Source organism: Sprattus sprattus, assembly GCF_963457725.1.
Source record: "Sprattus sprattus genome assembly, chromosome: 3".
In the NCBI taxonomy this organism is placed as follows: domain Eukaryota; kingdom Metazoa; phylum Chordata; class Actinopteri; order Clupeiformes; family Clupeidae; genus Sprattus; species Sprattus sprattus.
Genome location: NC_137922.1, coordinates 32,695,808 through 32,715,513, shown reverse-complemented (window position 1 = coordinate 32,715,513; position 19,706 = coordinate 32,695,808). Strand labels below are relative to the sequence as shown.

Sequence of the window (19,706 nt, the reverse complement as noted above, 5' to 3'; positions counted from 1 at the left end):
TAATACCCTAATGGCGTCTCTGAACCCTAACCTGAGCCACCAGGGTCAGGCTTCCTCTCTGGCTTGATGCCCTTCATGACACAGATGGACTCCATGACCAGTTTGACGGCTGCGGGTGGATTGGCCATGGACTTGACCACAGTGATGTCAGCAGGCTTCAGAGTGTCCAGAGCAGAGAGGGCAGCCTCCAGAGCAGGCATGGCTTCTGCCAGATCACCCTCACACTCATCCTAACACACACAAACACACACACACACACACACATACACACATATACACACACGCACGCATGCTCGCGCACACACACACAAACACATACACACACACACACACACACGCATGCTCGCGCAGACACACACAAACACATACATACACACACACACCACGCATGCTCTTGCACAAACACATACCCACACAACACACACACACACACACACACACACACACACACACACACACACACACACACACACACACACACACACACACACACACACACACACACAAACACATACAGACACACAACCACACAGATTGAAGATACAACTGTCAGCAATGTAAACCTCAGTGCTGGTGTGAGTGAGTTTTTATGTCGGAATGAGGGTGTGTTCTTTTTGGGAAGATAAATACCTTAATGGCCTTGGCTGCAGCTGCTGCGTCATTGGCTACTTTCTCATCTGCAGCTACCAATTCTTTCTTGGCATCCACCTCCACAGTCTCCTTCTCAATTTTTGTCATCATGGCGTCTGTCTCCGCCGATGTCTTTATAAGCTCGGGCTGCAATGCAGTCAGCTCCTCTTGCATCACTGCCACCTGGAAAAAAAGTGTACCTTTGATTTACCCTAATCCATTAATAAACTACAGGTTTTCAGTCAAACCAATTCTATCGGTGGGAACATTTACCACCAATTACCCCAGTAATGCCTCTGTGAAAGTGTGTGTGTGTGTTTGTATTTGTTGTGTCTCAGCAGACCCTCCACACCCTCTTGTAAGTCCTTCGCCTCACGATCTCCTTGTTCTCACCTGAGAGGCAGCGAAGTCCAGCTTCTCCAGCCCAACCAGGTAGCGGTTCCTGAAGGTGTCCACCTGGTTCCTGCGTGAACCCAGCAGAGTCTTGAAGGTGAGGATCAGCTCCAGGTAGGAAGTGGGTGTCACGTAGTTGTGCCGGCGCAGCTGAGAGTAGTACCTCTCACTCAGGAGACGCACGCTCTCCTGGAAGGTCTTACACATTTCCACCACCCTGACAGAAGAGGGAAGAGAGTGGAGAAAGAGAGACAGAGGAGGTAGTTGAGAGGGAATGGTGGAAGAGAAAAAGACACACATTGTATTGCTCAATATAAAATAGACTTGAAACAGAGAATGTTGTGGCACATACAGGATCCTTATAGTGTGAAATTAGTCTTCTCAAAGTAAAGCAATTTGTATGTATAAGAATGTATGTATGTATGTATGTATGTATGTATGTATGTATGTATGTATGTATGTATGTATGTATGTATGTATGTATGTATGTATGTATGTATGTATGTATGTATGTATGTATGTATGTATGTATGTATGTATGTATGTATGTATGTATGTATGTATGTATGTATGTATGTATGTATGTATGTATGTATGTATGTATGTATGTATGTATGTATGTATGTATGTATGTATGTATGTATGTATGTATGTATGTATGTATGTATGTATGTATGTATGTATGTATGTATGTATGTATGTATGTATGTATGTATGTATGTATGTATGTATATATGTATGTATGACAGAGAAAGCAGGTTAAAGTGTAGACTCACTCGACTCTGATGTTGTCCTCCAGTTCCACATCCTGGAGGAATTTGTGGGCGACCATCTCCAGAGCATCTGTAGGCCAGGCCTGGAACCAGTCGATAGTGCAGCAGTTGATCAGGGATGGGAACATGCGCAAACGGTTACGGAAGGCATCACCAATGGGACTCATCGCTGCAACAAAGGTAAACACGAACACATGAATGAAGACATGCAAGTACAAGAGACAGTGCCAACTTAAATTAAGCATAAGGCAAGGCTCTTAAGTTTAAGTCAGTTGTTCTCAGGCTGGTGTTCTAGCTGGTTGTAAAGATTAGCGTTTGGATTAGAATGAATGTTATTTCTGGAGGCACAGAAGCTCATCAAGTGTTCAGATGCAGACTGAAAGTACCCAGGACGATGTGCAGGTGGGATTTGATGCGGTCGATAAAGTAGTTGTACATGGAGAGGGGCGTGGCATCAATCTTCTTGCCCTCCTTGCGTGCCACGCCTTGCATCTTGTCGATGATGTCGGCACGCTCATCGGCAGCAAATATGTTGGGCACGTCACCTGTGTTCAGCAGCATGTTTATGTCCTCCACGAATACCTCGTCCTTCACCTGCCCGTCGCTGAATAGGAACACGGTCCTCTTGCCCTCAATGCCCGTCTTCAGCATCAGGCGCTTGACGTCATCCCGCCAGTCTGACATGCTGTAGGTGCGCGTCAGCTCGATCTGGAAGAGCTCGTAGTCGTTGATGAAGGTGCCCAGCTTGGTGGCGCTCTGCCGGCCCGAGCCGCCGATGCCCACCAGCAGCAGGTGCCCGTTGTCCTGCTTGAGCACGCGGCAGATGCGGGAGATGTGCTCTATGGCGAACTTGAACATGACCAGTGACATGGGCGCCTTGCTCACGTTGTTGAACTCGTCCAGGTAGAACTCCATGATGGACATCAGTGCCTTCAGGTCGGTGATCTCGTCGTAGGACCGCGAGTCCGAGTCGGGCTTGGTGTAGTCACCAAAGAACAGGCTGCGGATGTCTTCGTCCTCCACTTTAGCAGAGGCTGAGATGTGGCCGAGGAGCTGTGGAGAGGGGAGAAGACAGGGTGGTGAACAGACGGGAGGGATGAATGTGACAGAGGGGAAACAAAGAAACATGAAAATGTGTTACTCCTTCACTTTTAAAGATCCTTAAACAGATCCTTAGATACGTCAGTCTCTCACCTTGTCCATGCTTTGTTTGAAGTAGTCTGAGGTTCGTTCCTTTACAATATTAAAGAAGGTTTCTCTGTCTTCATTGTCAATGAGACGGTCATAGAATACCCGGTATATCTCATGGATCCAGAGTCGTATGAGCTTATCGCCCTCCTGTGTGTAAACAACTTATTGTGATAAAGCTACTTCTCTATACATAATATATACTGTAGTTATCAACAGATCAACAGCCATAAGATTTGTGTGTGAGTGTGTGCTTGCCTTCAGAGTAGTGGCTGGAGCGAGCAACACTCCTTTGATGACTCTGCTGAAGTCGCGCAGATTGAAGATGTAATGGGACTTCGAGGGGGTTGGCAGGAAGACCTCTATGGCGTCTTTATAAACGGCCATGGTAGCCTGGACCATGATCTTACCCAGTCTATAATAGTAAACATTCACATGTTAAAGATCATCACTCTAAACTCTACAGTAAGAGAGCCCTTTTTTCTCTGTTTCCCTCTGTCTCTCTCTCTCTCCCTATATATCTCTCTCACACACACACACACACACACACACACACACACACACACACACACACACACACACACACACACACAGGCACTATGGAAAGACTAAAACTGACCTGGCGAAGGAGGCATCGAACCCTTTAGCAAAGTGCCAGTCAGTGATCGATGTGAAGATCTTGGTGAGTGTCTCGTCATCAAACGAGTCAATGGACACCACATTCAGGTGCCGTGTAAAACGCCCTGAGATGCAGAGTGAAAGGCGAATGGTATTATGAATATGCACAGGGACAAAGCAATAGAGCTGAAATGAAAACAAGGAACAGGTTAGTACTGAGGTCTTTATCCACACCTGTAATGTCATTTCTGCCACCACCAGGGGGCCCCATCGCTGTGAGTAAAAGCACATCGACAATGTCCTGACGAGACGTGTCCTTCCTGTCATACCAGTGGGCATGGTCAATGAGCTGCCTCAGAATCTCGATGGGAGGCTGTGCCCCGTAAACCTCCTTTGCTGGCATGTTCAGGTCATCTGGGGGTCAAGAGGTCAAAGGTAATTGCTTTGACAGATAAAGTGAATGATTCAATGTGGATGGCTTGACACACACACACACACACACACACACACACACACACTCTCTCTCTCCTTACCAACATAAATGATACACTTCTTTCCCATAGGCGGTCCAAATACGCCCTTGCGTCTGCGGTCTAGCTTGGACATGATGATGTCTTGCGTCTGATTGGCTGAGGTACGAGCAGAGAAGTTAATGCAGTTGGGTGTGTACTTCAGCTTGGGCAGACTCATAAGGAAATTGGAGGTGATGACAGACTTTCCCGTGCCTGTGGGCCCCACAAACAGTGTGGCCACCTCATGGGCCACATATGTGCGAAGGAAGAAGAGCTGGCGAGCTGTTTCCATGGTGGGGATGATCAGGTCTGAAACCTTCAAAGGATTTCAACCCAATATTGCAACATAGTAAATGAGTGAGCTGAGGTATCTTATGTGTATACTCTCAACTACTCAGATCTTTAGTGACTCAGATCTGAGAGACTTAGATGTACGTGTGTCTTACATTCGCTGTGGGAGCGATGGTGCTCTCTTCCGTAGTGATGGAGTCCGTCCATGTATTCCACTGTCCTGGCCCTTGTTTGTGGAAGTAGTAGTCATACACTGTGCCTAAGTTCATGGAGAACACACAAACACACAGCACAGATGTGAGTTTCAAAGACTGGCGAACATTTTACACAGGGGTAGAGGGCTGTTGTTGTGTTAATATGCTGTAGATGTGTGTCTGTGTTGGAGACCTCTTTCAGGGATGGTGTTGGTCTTTGTGAGTTTGATGCTCTTGGGTCGCGGATGATTGGGGTCGGTGCCGGAGATCAGGTTTCGGAAAAATGCGTCAAACTTTTTTCTGCTGTCACCATTGATAGTCCCACCCACAGTCCACACCAGAGCAAATAGGAAGAGGCCCTGCAGCCACATGGTCATCTGTTGACTTGACATGGGCTCTTTCCCCTCCTCATTAGATTCAGCAATCTCATCTTTCATAAAAAAGGAGATAGACACACAGTTATGATCAGTATATTAATGGTGGAGACTGCGACTGTCTGTCTATCTGTCTGTCTGTCTGTCTGTCTGTCTGTCTGTCTGTCTGTCTGTGAGTGTCTGTCTGTCGGTCTGTCTGTGAGTGTCTGTCTGTCTTTCTGTCTGTCTGTCTGTCTGTCTGTCTGTCTGACTGTCTGTCTGTCTGTCTGTCTGACTGTGTCTCTCACCCAACAGGCAGGTGTACAGCCGCATAAGGCTGTAAGAGAGGTGAATGGGGGAGGTCTGCACCAGGAACCGACACTCATGGGTAATGAAGTCCAGACTTGGCTGCAGCAGCCAATCAAACAGATCGGTTACCTTTGTAAACAACAATTAATTAGTGTCATAGTTTACAGGATCTGGGTAAAAAAAAATTGTGTGTGTGTGTGAGTGTTAGTCTCACCAGTTCTATGTGCTCTTCACTGAGGCTCTTGGGGAGTGTGTTCATGTAGGAGTCTCTGAGAGGAGTCCACCCAAGCTGATGGGGTTCCATGTAAATCATACCACACCTACACACACATAGACACACACACACACACACACACACACACACACACACACACACGCACGCACGCACGCACGCACCCGCACACGCACACGCACACACGCACACACACACACATTCTCAAACCAATGTACTGCATGGATTACATACAACCATACTACCATTCTCTTCATTACAGTTTATAGAGGAATTCTGCTTGACTTCTAAGTGTGTGTAATGAGTGTATTTTACCTGCTAACGGTAGCTGGAGAGGCCTGCTCCAAGTCAGCTGTTTCAAAGATCAAGCTCATCTTTGAGCTCATCTGAATGATCTCACCACTCATCAGACACAGCTACAAAAAGTGCAGTGAAAACAAAACTGAATAATTACACATTGACACCATACACCTGCTATATTATCTAGCTTTCTTTTTTGGCAATTCATTCTTAAAAGAATAGCCTTCTTCAGTCGACTGCTTGAGACACACAAACAGTACTACCAATAGTGACAAACAAACTGTCTTGTCTTTGTCACTTAGGTGGGCGACATCTGCCGTTGAGTCAGTCTTCAGACTGCTGCTGGGGTGGTAATGAGTGTTGACTCACCTTCTTATTGTCATCCAGCACAGTGTTCATGTTCTCAATCCAGACGGCGTCCACAGGCCCATCGAACACGATCCACTGGCGGTCGTCTGAGATGGACTGGGCCTGCTCACGAAAGGAGGTGGCCAGCACGCCGTCGGACCACTCGTGACTCACTGGGTCGAAGCAGCCGTACAGCTGCCCCATGGTGATGGCTTTGGGATTGAGGATGCGGAACAGCACTGCAGCAAACTCCTCAGTCGGATTGGCTGAAGATAAGAATCACACACATGCACATTCTTCCAAAAAACTTTTGGATGCAGCACATTCAAACAACTTGACAAAGGTGTATTAACACAAGTCATTAAAGTTTTAGATTAATTTTGTTATTTTCTTTCAGCATCTTAATATTTAGAAGGGCATGCAAAGGACCACTGACACATGAATAGTACTGGCACCATATGATGAATGCGTCTGTGGATGATTGACACAGGATGAATAGTACTGGCATGTGTGTCTGTAGATGATTGACACATGAATACTACTGGCACCATATGATGAATGTGTCTGTGTATGATTGACACATGAATAGTACTGGCACCATATGATGAATGTGTCTGTGGATGATTGACACATGAATACTACTGGCACCATATGATGAATGTGTCTGTGGATGATTGACACATTAATACTACTGTCACCATATGATGAATGTGTCTGTGGATGATTGACACATGAATACTACTGGCACCATATGATGAATGTGTCTGTGGATGATTGACACATGAATACTACTGGCACCATATGATGAATGTGTCTGTGGATGATTGACACATGAATACTACTGGCAACATATGATGAATGTGTCTGTGGATGATTGACACATGAATACTACTGGCACCATATGATGAATGTGTCTGTGGATGATTGACACATGAATACTTCTGGCATGTGTGCCTGTGGATGATTGCTTACCTTTGAATAGGTCTCCTAGAGCTCCTGCCAGTACTTTATATGCACATGTTTTCCCTCCCATTGGGTCACCCACAATCATGAAGCCATGTCTGACTAACATCATCTCATACACCTACACAAACACACACAAATACATGTCCACAACACAACACACAAGTATATCTAGATGGTATCCCATACACCTACACAAACACACACAAATACAAATACATGTCCACAACACAACACACATGTATATCTAGATGGTATCTGCTGTGCAGATGTATTGATCTGCTGTGCTGTCAGTTTGGGCTGCACAGTATGGGTACCTGTATGATTTTTCCAATGAACCAGGGCACAGGCTGTAGTTTGAGTTTGGCTATGTTGTCCTCCAGAGCCTTCAGCAGTAACTCGTAGTCAGACTTGGGCAGGACCACTCCAGGAAACAGATCTGAGATTATACCCTGAAGAAGGTCGGCCAGGACATACGCTTATAAAACATTCCTCCATAGACATATCATATGATTCTCTGATTTAATTTAATTTTTGACTTTATGTTATTTTTTTATACCTAATTTCTGAGTTGTTTAATGTGTTTTGTTTATTTATTTTGTCTGTTTTGTTTTGTTATAGTTTGTTTATTTATTGTTCTTCTGTATTATCTAGCCCCAGTCAGGGCATTGCTGCAAAAGAGCCCTGTGCTCAGTCAATTCTCCCTGAATAAACAATGATGATGACGATATATTAATCCCATGCCAGGGTCTGTCTCCCTCTCAAATACAAAGAAGCTCACACATGCACACACTTATAGACACACACCTGGAAGAGGGGCACATCCTGAGCAAGGAACTTGGCCATGTTGACATCCATGAGGGCTCTGAGCAGCAGCACGCTCTCATCCTCCTCCGGGTACTTTAGTTTGAGGTTCCCCGCGGCAGTCAGGACCGATTTCACCGCACGCATCCCGTAGTCATAATGACACTGAGAAGAGAGCTGCTCTGAGCACAGCCGGTAGGTCGCCACAATCTTCTGAGCTAGGCTGCCATGGAAACCAAGTTTATGAGTCACTGTTGGACATTTTTTCTCTTACTTAGTAATGCTGTCAATACTGGGCGTCTTCTTAATGATTTTTTTCAAGAACAGCTTGTTACCTTCGAGACTGAATGAAACCCATGGAGTACAGGGAGATCTCTCCAATCAGTCCATAGTCAGGGACCATCATTGCCACTGTACGGAACAGAACCTGAAAAACACACACACAAATACGTCATAAATCACCATGAGTACTTCTCAAAGTTGTGTGGTCAACTAGTTGCCTGACGATTGGTCACCTTGAGATTGTCGGGCAGCTCTGCACGGCCGGCGTAGCCTGGATTCATGGTGATGAAGGCGCAGCACGTTGGGTTGAGCGACAGCTCCGTGCCCTCAAACATGAAGCGCTTCAGTTTACGACCTATGGCCTGCTGGATGCACAAGACCTGCTGGGCCACCACTGACAGCACCTCCACCTGTGTCACAACCACATGTGCACATACAGAAGAACACTCAGAAGATGAAGTTAGTAATTCACAAACTAGAACATTCCATGATCAGTGGCGTCCTCACCTCAATCAGACACATAAAGTCAGTCATTCACAAACTAGAACATTCCATGATCAGTGGCGTCTCCACCTCAATCAGACACATAACTCAGTCATTCACAAACTAGAACATTCCATTATCAGTGGCGTCCTCACCTCAATCCGGTTAAACTCATCAAAGCAGGCCCAGGCTCCAGATTGTGCCAGCCCCTTAAAGAACTTACTCATGGCCTTGTAATCCAGCCCATCTGAGCAGTTAAACACCACACACTACAGACAGACAGACACAACCACAGACGAAGAGAAGAAGGAAAGAAACAAAGTTACTTTATTTACAGTCATTTTTTCATAGGATCTGTGTTGATCATTGTCCCACAGGAGGAGGCTGCAGTGTCTGAATAGACTTCTGTGTGATGCTGTACTGTTAATATTAAACTTATGGATGTGTAATCTGTTATTATTAAACTTATGGAGCATCTGAAGTGTGATGTACGTACCTGTTTGCCCAGGGCTTTGGCCAAGTCTTTGGTGGTCTCAGTCTTGCCTGTTCCAGCTGGACCCTCAGGGGCTCCACCCAGATTAAGCTTTAAAGCTCCCATCAGAGTTCTAGGCAACAGATCAGGAAGCATTCACAGACTTTCAGCTACCCAAGCAGCAGTCACATTGCATCACTCCTACAAGGACTAAACACCTACACCATGATGTCTTTAGAGCTTTCACTGTTAAGGTATGTGAACTTTGTCTGTAGTAGTGGTAGTAGTGTAACTGTATACAGCATAACTTTGTAATAACAGATAAGACTTTTATTTTGGAACCTCGGCTGAGCTGCTGGTAAGAGCGCGACACACAGAAAAGCAAGCTGATGTCGTTGCACACCCGTTAGTAAGTATGTTAGTTAAGAGAATCACATTAAGATATTAATGCCTTTTAAAGGTGAAAAAGAGGATCAGAAGATTTCCTTTTAGAGCATGCAGCCAATGAGGTATTTTGTCAGTTTGTTATTTACTTTAACTTTGTGTTATTTTGAATGCTGTGTTTGCTAACCAGTTAACGTTATGTCTTATGTGTTTGATACCGTGTAATGCATAGTTTTCACGGTTTGATGTGGAGAAGAAGAATTAATTAAAAACCTGTAAAGGAAACCATTTGCTGTCTGACTGTGCTTGGGAGGAGTCACAAGTAGTGTTCAGTATGCAAATTAATGTATATGTTTGTGTGTGTCTACACGCAGCAGCAAGTGTGTGTCTGTGTTTGTGTGTGTGTGTGTGTAAGGGTATGTGTGAGAGTGTGTGTGTCCCTGTGTGTGTCTGTGTGTGTGTGTGTGTGTGTGTGCGTGCGTGTGTGTGTGTGTGTGTGTGTTTGTGTGTGTGTGTGTGTGTGTGCGTGTGTGTGTGTGTGTGTGCGTGTGTGTGTGTGTTTGTGTGTGCGTGCGTGTGTGTGTGTGTGTGTGTGTGCGTGAGTGTGTGTCTGTGTGGGCTCTACCTGTAGCAGCGGTCGGTGAGAGGCGTGATGACCAGGCGACCTGAGTTGCCCAGGTACTCGTAGCCGTAGGTGACGCAGGTGGTGATCATCCTCAGGAGCACGTCTCCTTCCTCCCAGTAGTAGCGCAGCTGTGAGATCCACGCAAAGTCATTCAGGCAGGACACACGGTCCTCAGCCAGCTTAGCCACCACGTCACGGGCTACAAGGACAGAGACACAGTCCTTCAGCATCAGATATTAATATATAGTAATATAATATAATAATATTAATTCTGAATGAAGAGTGTGTTGAAAATAAAATGAATTATTATTATTTTTATAGGGACATTACACAAATACGGCAGATTTTTGAAGTATGGAGCACATCCTGTGTATGTGTAGAATTGTCTATCTGGTGAAAGGTTTGTGTTAATAGTTACCATGGACATCAATGACAGTCAGCGCCCCCAGAGTCATTCTGGACCCCCCTGACAGCTTGCCTCTCACCAGCTCCACGATCTCCCCAATCTGAGCATTACTTTTTACCAGATAGGCCTGTGTGAGTCACATCAACACACATCATCAGATTCAGCCTCTGGGTAAAGCTCCTCTGCTTTGGAAATCCAGGAACACTACATTCATTGGGTGTATGTGTGTGTGTGTGTGTGTGTGTGTGTGTGTGAGAGAGAGAGAGTGTGTGTGTTCTCACTGGTAGTGTGTTGTTCATGATTGCTTCAGATACTTCACTGGTCCAGTAAATAGAGGATGCACAAATGACCACCTGACCTGGCCACTGCAAGACCCAACGTTTCCGTGGCACCTGCACACACACAACCCACGTTCAGACATGATGAATCTCCCTATTCTGGTAGAGAGTGATTTGTACAATATGTATTTATATGTGAATACTTCTGTCTGTATTCACCTGGGGGTATTGCTCCACTCCTTGGCTTATGACATCTCTCACACTCCTGAGCATCATGTTCTCAACTTGGAGCAGCCACTTCTCAACCATGCCCTACAATATACACACACAAGCGCAAAACTGTCTAAAACTACAATATCTATTAGCATGGAATATTGAAAATGAAAAACAGTCGTACATTTCCACGGACAAAGATTGTGCCTAGTACATGCATCAGTTGCTTTTTAACTGGTACAAAATGTAAGTGCATTTTGAACAACATCCATCATTTCCACAAGACACCACGATTAACCAGCTGTGAGTTGTGACATTATTGAAGATTCAAGAATCCTATTTCTTATCTCCCTCTGGAACGAAATACTGTTTTCTGATTGGCTAATGGGGTGTACATTAAGTTCGTATAACCGGACACCTTGGACGTAGTCCCAGTAGAAACGTTAAATCGCCGTTCAATATCAATGCTCATGAATGGTTACCATTGACAACCAACGTAACGGTTTTTTTTTCTTCAAAAAACGCACTACTTTCTCTAACGGGAGCACTAGGCTTCAAATCAAGAATTCATCAGGTTATTATGCATATTAAATTTCCTAAAGATAAAGGAAATTCTAAATAATAATAATAATAATAATAAAAACATTTTTGGATGTTGTAAACGGGAGATAAGCGGGATAACGGCCTCCGAGCTGTCCAGTTCTACGAAGTTAATGGACTTCTGCGGACCAACACCACTCCGCTCCGCGTCGTGGTGTTCTTTGGTTTTTCTATTCGGCCAAGTCAAAGTTGTAGTTAATATATCAATTCAACTATTCAAATGATATTACTAATACTACTTAGGTAAGAGTACTGCAAACATGTGTGAGAACACATTACACCCAGCAAGACAGAGTACCTTAGCTTGAGCAGGGTAGATTTTGTCACTGAAAGGCACCGTCTCCTTCTCTGAGCTGATAATACCAACTATCTCCAGATCAGGGGTGAATTCCAGTTTGGCAATGCCCTCAAAGCACTTCTTCAGGTGGGGCTGAACTCTCAGTGGGTCTTTGGTCTCAGAGAGAATCTCCAGCAGTTCATCATTAGATAGGAAGAAGAACCTGATGGCAGAGAGAAAGAGAGACAAGATAGAAGTGGAGATGGTGAGAAAATACACAGTTCTCATCCAGTTGATTTTCGGATGATCCTATGCTGTTGTTTTTGCAGTCTTTGACAGTGCAGTATGCCAGTTCTGTGTCACCTGGGGAAATACAGCCTCTTCTGCTCCAGGTAGGTGTTCAGGCCTTTTTGGATGTCCTCCAGAAACAGATTGGACTCCTGCAGACGAGCCAGCATGTTGGGCTGACCCGTGGCCACCAACACATGCGTGTCCTTGACCTACAGACAGACAGACAGACAGACAGACAGACAGACAGACAGACAGAAACGCACACACACACACACACACACACACACACACACACACACACACACACACACACACACACACACACACACACACACACACACACACACACACACAATCAAATGTAAAACAATCTTTTATAAGCAACATTTACCACATAAATGCATATAGTTGTTGTACACAAACTGACAGAAGGGTTACTTTATGACATGCACATACACACACACACACACACACACACACACACACACACACACACACACACACACACACACACACACGCACGCACGCACGCACGCACACACACACACACACACACACACACACACAGTCAGAGTCTCACACACACACACAGTCACACATACGCACGGCTTCAGAAATTATGTCCTTCCAGTAGTTGTCTACAATGCCGAACTTGCGTCCCTCCTCGGGCATCTGTGCGATGATGTCCTCGGAGCTGAAGATGGGCTCCAGGTAGAGCCAGGTGGCCTGGCACTGCAGCATGGCCTCCAGGATGTCCTGCATGGACAGCAGCTTCTCCTCCCATTGCTGAGACACACACAAACAGCACGAGAAAGAGACACAGATGGACAAAGAGACTCATTTGTTCAAGATGCAATCACCATGCTGTTTGTTTCCATGAAACTTCACATATGCCTTTTTGTGGTATCTTCAGTATAAGATTTACGTAATATATTACCATTTGTACTTGCGTTTACATTTACATTTAGTCATTTAGCGGACGCTTTTGTCTAAAGCAACGTACAAAGGAGAGAACAGTCTCACAGTCTTACTCTGTTTGAGTGCTCAAATGTTTGCTAATGCAACGTTTTTCATGAATAATGTTTTGGAGGTGCTGTGTCCACTTCTCCTGTTAAGGGTACCCAGGAGCAGCAGTATGCTGTACAGGCGGTTGCTATAGCAACCATGTATGGTGGTGCATCAGTCAGTGTTGGATGGGAGCCCATGAGGGTGTTACCTTGCAGTCGGCCTCAATGGGCTTGATGAAAGGAGAGCCACGCATGGTCTGAGTCTTTATGGCGTGGTCATCAAGCAATACCTGGATGTCATCCACCGCACACACAATACTTGTGCCCTACATACACACACACAGAGAAATAAACACACACACACACATACAGACAATACAAACCTTAAGTAAGTGTGTGCATTTTTATAAGTAAAGAACAGTTGAAACAGTGCTATGCTATGTTTCATGCTATGTTTTCTGTGTCAATTTGCCAGCCCGATGGCATCCTTGTGTGTGTGTGTGTGAGTGTGTGTGTTGATGGTCACCATCAACCCACAGCCTCGTCAACCATGAGTGTAAGTGTGTCGGCGTTTGATTGCAGTGTTTATGATGGAAGCTGATCTGTGCAGGAACATGAGAGTGTGTGATATTACGCTGTCAGCTCCAGTTACAGTACACTCAATAATGCACAACTCACGCCTGTCAGATTTTGGAAGAGTTCCATGTTTCCATGCTGCTACTGTATGTTTAAGTAAGAGCGTGACTCCGTCTGTGTGTGTGAGCCTTAGTGTGTTTTGTGTTGCCTCTATGTGTGTGTATTGTGTATATAAAATGTGTGTGAGTTTCCTTCTGTGTTGTCCTGAAGGTTTCAATTCTTGTGTGTATGTGTGCTCAGCAAAGTGTGACAGGGTCCTTTATGTTACCCTGACGAGGGTGTGTGTGTGTGTGTGTGTGTGTGCACGTGTGTGTGTGTGTGTGTGTGTGTGTGTGTGTGTGTGTGTGTGTGTGTGTACGCGGTGTGTGAATTACCGTGTCTCTGTACTCTGTAAATGAGAGTCGTAAATCTGCCCATTCCTTCCTCATCTTCTCCAGGGCTTTCTCTAACGAGAACTCCTTACTGGCAGCTGCTCCGATCTCTTCCAGCCTAACACACAACACACACACACACACACACACACACACACACACACACACACACACACACACACACACACACACACACACACACACACACATACACACAGTGCATAATTAGAGACAGTTGTTGGAAAATGCAGTTACAAGCAAATCAATATTTTTTTCTCTATATATGTGTGTGTGTGCGTGTTTGTGTGTGTGTGTGTGTGTGTGTGTGTGTGTGTGTGTGTGTGTGTGTGTGTGTGTGTGTGTGTGTGTGTGTGTTTGTGTGTGTGTGTGTGTGTGTGCGTGTATGTGTGTGTGTGTGTGTGTGTGTGTGTGTGTGTGTGTGTGTGCGCGTGTGTTTGTGTGTGAGAGTGAGTGAGTGAGTGAGTGAGTGAGTGAGTGAGTGTATGTGTGTGTGTGTGTTTGTGTGTGTGTGTGTGTGTGTGTGTGTGTGTGTGTGTGTGTGTGTGTGTGTGTGTGTGTGTGTGTGTGTGTGTGTGCGTGTATGTGTGTGTGTGCATGTGCACTCTTACTTGTCAGAGAACTTGGACAGTCCTAGCTCCACCATGTTGACCAGCGAAGTGTCTGCGTCTGGTTTCACATCAAAGCCAACGATGCCACTAATCTGAAATACCACACAGAGCACAGGGCCTTAGACTAGCTCCCCTAAGCACACACACACTGGAATGCGAGACGCCAAAAGGCTAGATGTCCGGCTTGCATTCATCCAGCATTGCACGATGACAGCTGGAACAAAGGTGGTCTGGGCAGTGGTTGTTTAGTCCAGTGGAAGTGTGCACAGGTGATTTAAATCACTCAAATTTAAAATGCTGATATCAATTGTAGGATAAAATACACAATGACAAATAGTGGACAAATAAGATGGAGGGAGAAAGAGAGAGAGAGAGAGAGAGAGAGAGTATCGATTGATGTCCTCTGTGTCTCTCTCATCTTCATGTTCTGTGTTTTTGCAACAGAACAGTGGTGTTCCAGTAAAGCTTTTCTCTCTCTTGTTTGAGGGTTTCACCCACTCACCTGCTCCCAGTGTCTGTCCTTCATGCCGGGGTTGCAGATGGTGGTGAGGAGGGGCAGGTGGGTCTTGAACTTGTCCATCTTGATCCTGAAGCTGTCTGCCACGCGGCGCGGCCCTGCCAGCTCCGAGAAGCCCTTGGTGAGCTTGTACATGAGGCGCCACATGGACGTCAGCTCCTCAGTGATCTGCTCGGCGTTCAGGTGCTGGAAGGCGCCTAGTGGGCACACACACACACATACGTATGTGAGCGGCCATCAACAAATACACACTTACAATACATACACAGAACATACACTTACATGCAATGCTGTCAAAATACAAAAAAAACACAAACCTTATACATACAAATACAACAAGCCCTAGCCAAAAAGATTATGCCATATAGGCACAGAGCCCATATTAGATTAATAACTGTACATACATATAGAACTCTTTATACACTTGTGTGGCTCTGCGTATGTAAGTGTGTGAGTGTCCCTTACCCTTCATCCACATTTCTGACTTGTTCTGGAAGTTGAGAGCAGTGCTCCACAGCTGGTCGTAGGGCTGCTTGGCACTCATGAGGCTTTGCAACTGAGGGAACTCACTCTCTTCTTTTTCTAGCAAGCCTTCTTCTTTATTGATATCCTACAAACAAATGCACACACATGTTATATTACACTCAGTGCTATAAAGACCAAAACCTCTCGCCACCTGAACATTTTTTTCCCCACGGCAGTGGGCCTCACAAACAAGCCCCCTGCATCACACTGACTCTGGGTTTACATATTCCAATTAACTGCAACTTGCCCTTCATGTGCCCAAATTATGTATTATTATCTTGTAAAACATTTGTCTTTTGTTCTTGTTTATGCTATTTTGTTATTATGTTATGTGTTATGTCCTATGCACCAACCACACCAAGTTAATTTCCTGTATGTGTGAATATACTTGGCCATTAAAAGAATTCTGATTCTGTGTTTGTGTGTTTGTGTGTGTGTGTGTGTGTGTGTGTGTGTGTGCGTGTGCGTGTGCATGTGCGTGTGCGTGTGCGTGTGCGTGTGCGTGTGCGTGTGCGCGTGTGCGTGTGTGCGTGCGTGCGTGTGCGTGTGTATACCTCCAGCTCAGTGATGGCTGAGTCGAGAGCCAGCTGGAGCTCGTTGAGTTTCTCCACGTTGTTCTTCATCTCCTCCAGGCCCATCATCTCCTTCTTCTTGAAGCTCTCCACCTCCTTACTCATACTCTGCAGCATGTGGTCAAACTCCAGCACCCTGACACACAAACACAAGTGTAGGGTTGTCTGTATGTGTGTGAAAGGGTATGTGTGTGTGGTCTTTGACTCAGAGCTTTATGGTGTGTGTGTGTGTGTGTGTATGTGAGTGTGTGTGTGTGTGTGTGTGTGTTTGTGTGTGTGTGTGTGTGTTTGTTTGGTTGTTTGTGTGTGTGTGTGTGTGTGTGTGAATGTGTTTATGTGCGTGTGTGGTCTTCATAGTATGTGGTCTTTGACTTCATTGTGTGTGTGTGTGTGTGTGTGTTTACCTCTTCTGCAGGTGCTCCTCTGCTTGTTCCCTCCTTGTGGCCAGCCGGCCCTTACTGAGCTCAAACACACACTGGATCTGCTCTGGCCAATGGAACACACTGCTGTTTAACTTCAAATCCTCCACTGAGAAAGAGAGAGAGAGAGGGTTGGGGGAGACACAGATAAAAAGAAGATGATGGAGAATAAAAATGATAACCTTGGCATAATTTTATAAAAAAAATATCAATCATGATACATTTATACAGTTGAGAACATAATGACAGAAACTGCATCAAGTTGTCATCTTGCATACATACACACGCACGCACGTGCACACACACACACACACACACACACACACACACACACACACACACACACACACACACACACACACACACACACACACACACACACACACACACGCACACACACACACACACACACACACGCACACACACAAATCAAATCAAATCAAATCACACACACACACACTCTCATACCAGGCAGTGTGGCACAGTCCAATAAGAAAACAAGGCGATTGCAAGCCTCGTCAATCTCGGCCTGCAATGTGTGCACAGTGACCTCGCTGGTGTGCTTGAGGAACTGGTTGAGCTCCGTCAGCTCCTCAGTGGTGTTGGGGACACTGGTGATGGTCTCCACAATCTCATCAAAGCGGTGGCAGATGCTGCACACAGAAGAGTTCACAGCTAAGGATCTAGTCTACACTCTAAAGGATCTAGTCTACACTCTTAAGGATCTACACTCTAAAGGATCTAGTCTACACTCTAAAGGATCTAGTCTACACTCTAAAGGATCTAGTCTACACTGTAAATGATCTCGTCTACACTCTAAAGGATCTAGTCTACACTGTAAATTATCTAGTGTACACTCTAAATTATCTAATGTACACTCTAAATGATCTAGTCTACACTCTAAAGGATCTAGTCTACACTCTAAATGATCTAGTCTACACTCTAAAGGATCTAGTCTACACTCTAAATGATCTAGTCTACACTCTAAATGATCTAGTCTACACTCTAAATGGTCTAGTCTACACTCTAAAGGATCTAGTCTACACTCTACATGATCTAGTCTACACTCTAAAGGATCTAGTCTACTCACTAAAGGATCTAGTCTACACTATATGATCTAGTCTACTCCCTAAAGGATCTACACTCTAAAGGATCTAGTCTACACTAAATGATCTAGTCTACACTCTAAAGGATCTAGTCTACACTCTTAATGATCTAGTCTACACTCTCAAGGATCTAGTCTACACTCTTAAAGCAACAGTTCATAACACAATATATATATAGCCGGATTTGATCACTGATGGAGGCCAAGGAGAGCGCATGTAGACATTCTGAAGGGTAATATGGTCCACAGCTTTAATGAATCACTCATTACTGTGGATCATACAATATGTATTCATTTAGATCATCCAGAGCAATATTATTTTATATCAGTCGTGACAGACAAAGCTTCCAGATGACACAGATCTCTGGTGCAATACCATCAGGGACGTGTAGCATTTGGGAAAGCAGTTGATTAACTTCTGTGGCTATTATCATTTCAAAAGACCATGAATTATGCATACGGGATCCAGCCTCCTACCTCGTAATGATTGTGTGTTTTAATTGGGTAATGGTCTCACCTCTTGTTGAGGGCACGGTTTTCATCCAGTGTGTGTGTGATGAGGCGGCCCTTGAGGCGCTGGGCACGGTCACACAGATCTTCATTCAGGCTGACCACGTCCAGACAGAACAGAGACAGAGGAACGGTGACACGGAGAGAAGCAATGTCTTCCCACACATGCTGGATACCAGAGATTTTCTGCTCCCAAAAGAGAAGGCATGTATTATGGCCACACACAAGTCAATCACACGTGTTCGACCCATATTAACCACAGTTCTGAGGTAAACAAATTGTGTTTGCTTTATAAAGGTGAAAAGGGTCTTTGTGTATTTTATATATGGGCCTACCTTTGTGAAACCCTGCAGTGAATGTTTTTCCTTTAGGAAAGCCAAGATGTCCTGTTTTGCAGAATTATCCAGCAGACTGTTGTACTTCTTGTACACATCCAAATACCTGTAAGTTACATATGCTTATTCAAATAAGAACTTCTAAACAATAGGTCTGATTCATTTGTCTGATCTCTTTGTGTGCTATTACAGTCCTACCGGGTCCACAATCACTAATTCAATTGATATGAATGTACCTCTGTGGTCCAACAGTATTCCTGTTGAATATCTCTCTGGCTTGATTGATCAGGTCTGTGACGATTGCCTCCTCAGGCTTCACTGAGCGGAGGGTAAGATTTTGTCCCTGGACCTCAGGAAACAGGTGACTTTCCAGCTGTCAAGTGTGTATGCATACACACATGCACACACATGCGCACACACCCACACACACACACACACACACGAGAGATAGAGAGAGAGAGAGAGAGAGAGAGAGAGAGAGATAACATCTACAGACTTGTACATGCTTTACTGTAAGATCATAGCAGCCTGATTCCGAAAAGCATCCATGCATTCTGTTTAATCATTTCCAGACTCAGACTGGGATATGTTTATGTGTGTGTGTGTGTGTGTGTGTGTGTGTGTGTGTGTGTGTGTGTGTGTGTGTGTGTGAGAGAGAGTGTGTGTCCGTGTGTGTGTGTGTGAGTGCGTGTGGGTGTGTGTGTGTGTGTGAGTGCGTGTGTGTGTTTGTGTGTGTATGTGTGTGTGTGTGTGTGTGTGTGTGTGTGTGTGTGAGAGAGAGAGTGTGTCTGTGTGTGTGTGTGTGTGAGAGTGTGTGTGTGAGAGTGGATGTGTGAGAGTGTGTGTGTGTGAGAGAGAGAG

The 19,706-nt window shown here is 45.1% G+C and overlaps 1 protein-coding gene across 1 annotated transcript in view; it reads right to left on the bottom strand.

The window, feature by feature from the left end:
- The window catches only part of dnah3 (dynein axonemal heavy chain 3), a gene marked incomplete at both ends in the record, with an annotated part of 77,908 nt that overhangs the window by 6,150 nt on the left and 52,052 nt on the right, over window positions 1-19,706 (bottom strand). Inside the window, 41 exons of the mRNA XM_080835444.1 lie at window positions 32-230; window positions 631-813; window positions 1,024-1,240; window positions 1,800-1,965; window positions 2,183-2,849; window positions 2,991-3,134; window positions 3,243-3,399; window positions 3,604-3,727; window positions 3,837-4,016; window positions 4,136-4,430; window positions 4,561-4,664; window positions 4,793-5,029; window positions 5,261-5,390; window positions 5,476-5,581; window positions 5,809-5,909; window positions 6,163-6,407; window positions 7,114-7,225; window positions 7,422-7,556; window positions 7,912-8,131; window positions 8,244-8,335; window positions 8,424-8,600; window positions 8,829-8,942; window positions 9,170-9,278; window positions 10,155-10,353; window positions 10,573-10,687; window positions 10,842-10,952; window positions 11,058-11,150; window positions 11,950-12,151; window positions 12,292-12,428; window positions 12,826-13,005; window positions 13,436-13,552; window positions 14,237-14,351; window positions 14,863-14,954; window positions 15,365-15,576; window positions 15,845-15,989; window positions 16,459-16,612; window positions 16,881-17,004; window positions 17,364-17,548; window positions 18,518-18,696; window positions 18,846-18,951; window positions 19,082-19,218. Of these exons, the coding sequence (XP_080691570.1) occupies window positions 32-230; window positions 631-813; window positions 1,024-1,240; window positions 1,800-1,965; window positions 2,183-2,849; window positions 2,991-3,134; window positions 3,243-3,399; window positions 3,604-3,727; window positions 3,837-4,016; window positions 4,136-4,430; window positions 4,561-4,664; window positions 4,793-5,029; window positions 5,261-5,390; window positions 5,476-5,581; window positions 5,809-5,909; window positions 6,163-6,407; window positions 7,114-7,225; window positions 7,422-7,556; window positions 7,912-8,131; window positions 8,244-8,335; window positions 8,424-8,600; window positions 8,829-8,942; window positions 9,170-9,278; window positions 10,155-10,353; window positions 10,573-10,687; window positions 10,842-10,952; window positions 11,058-11,150; window positions 11,950-12,151; window positions 12,292-12,428; window positions 12,826-13,005; window positions 13,436-13,552; window positions 14,237-14,351; window positions 14,863-14,954; window positions 15,365-15,576; window positions 15,845-15,989; window positions 16,459-16,612; window positions 16,881-17,004; window positions 17,364-17,548; window positions 18,518-18,696; window positions 18,846-18,951; window positions 19,082-19,218 (6,817 nt within the window). The remainder of the gene's footprint in view (window positions 1-31; window positions 231-630; window positions 814-1,023; window positions 1,241-1,799; window positions 1,966-2,182; window positions 2,850-2,990; window positions 3,135-3,242; window positions 3,400-3,603; window positions 3,728-3,836; window positions 4,017-4,135; window positions 4,431-4,560; window positions 4,665-4,792; window positions 5,030-5,260; window positions 5,391-5,475; window positions 5,582-5,808; window positions 5,910-6,162; window positions 6,408-7,113; window positions 7,226-7,421; window positions 7,557-7,911; window positions 8,132-8,243; window positions 8,336-8,423; window positions 8,601-8,828; window positions 8,943-9,169; window positions 9,279-10,154; window positions 10,354-10,572; window positions 10,688-10,841; window positions 10,953-11,057; window positions 11,151-11,949; window positions 12,152-12,291; window positions 12,429-12,825; window positions 13,006-13,435; window positions 13,553-14,236; window positions 14,352-14,862; window positions 14,955-15,364; window positions 15,577-15,844; window positions 15,990-16,458; window positions 16,613-16,880; window positions 17,005-17,363; window positions 17,549-18,517; window positions 18,697-18,845; window positions 18,952-19,081; window positions 19,219-19,706) is intronic.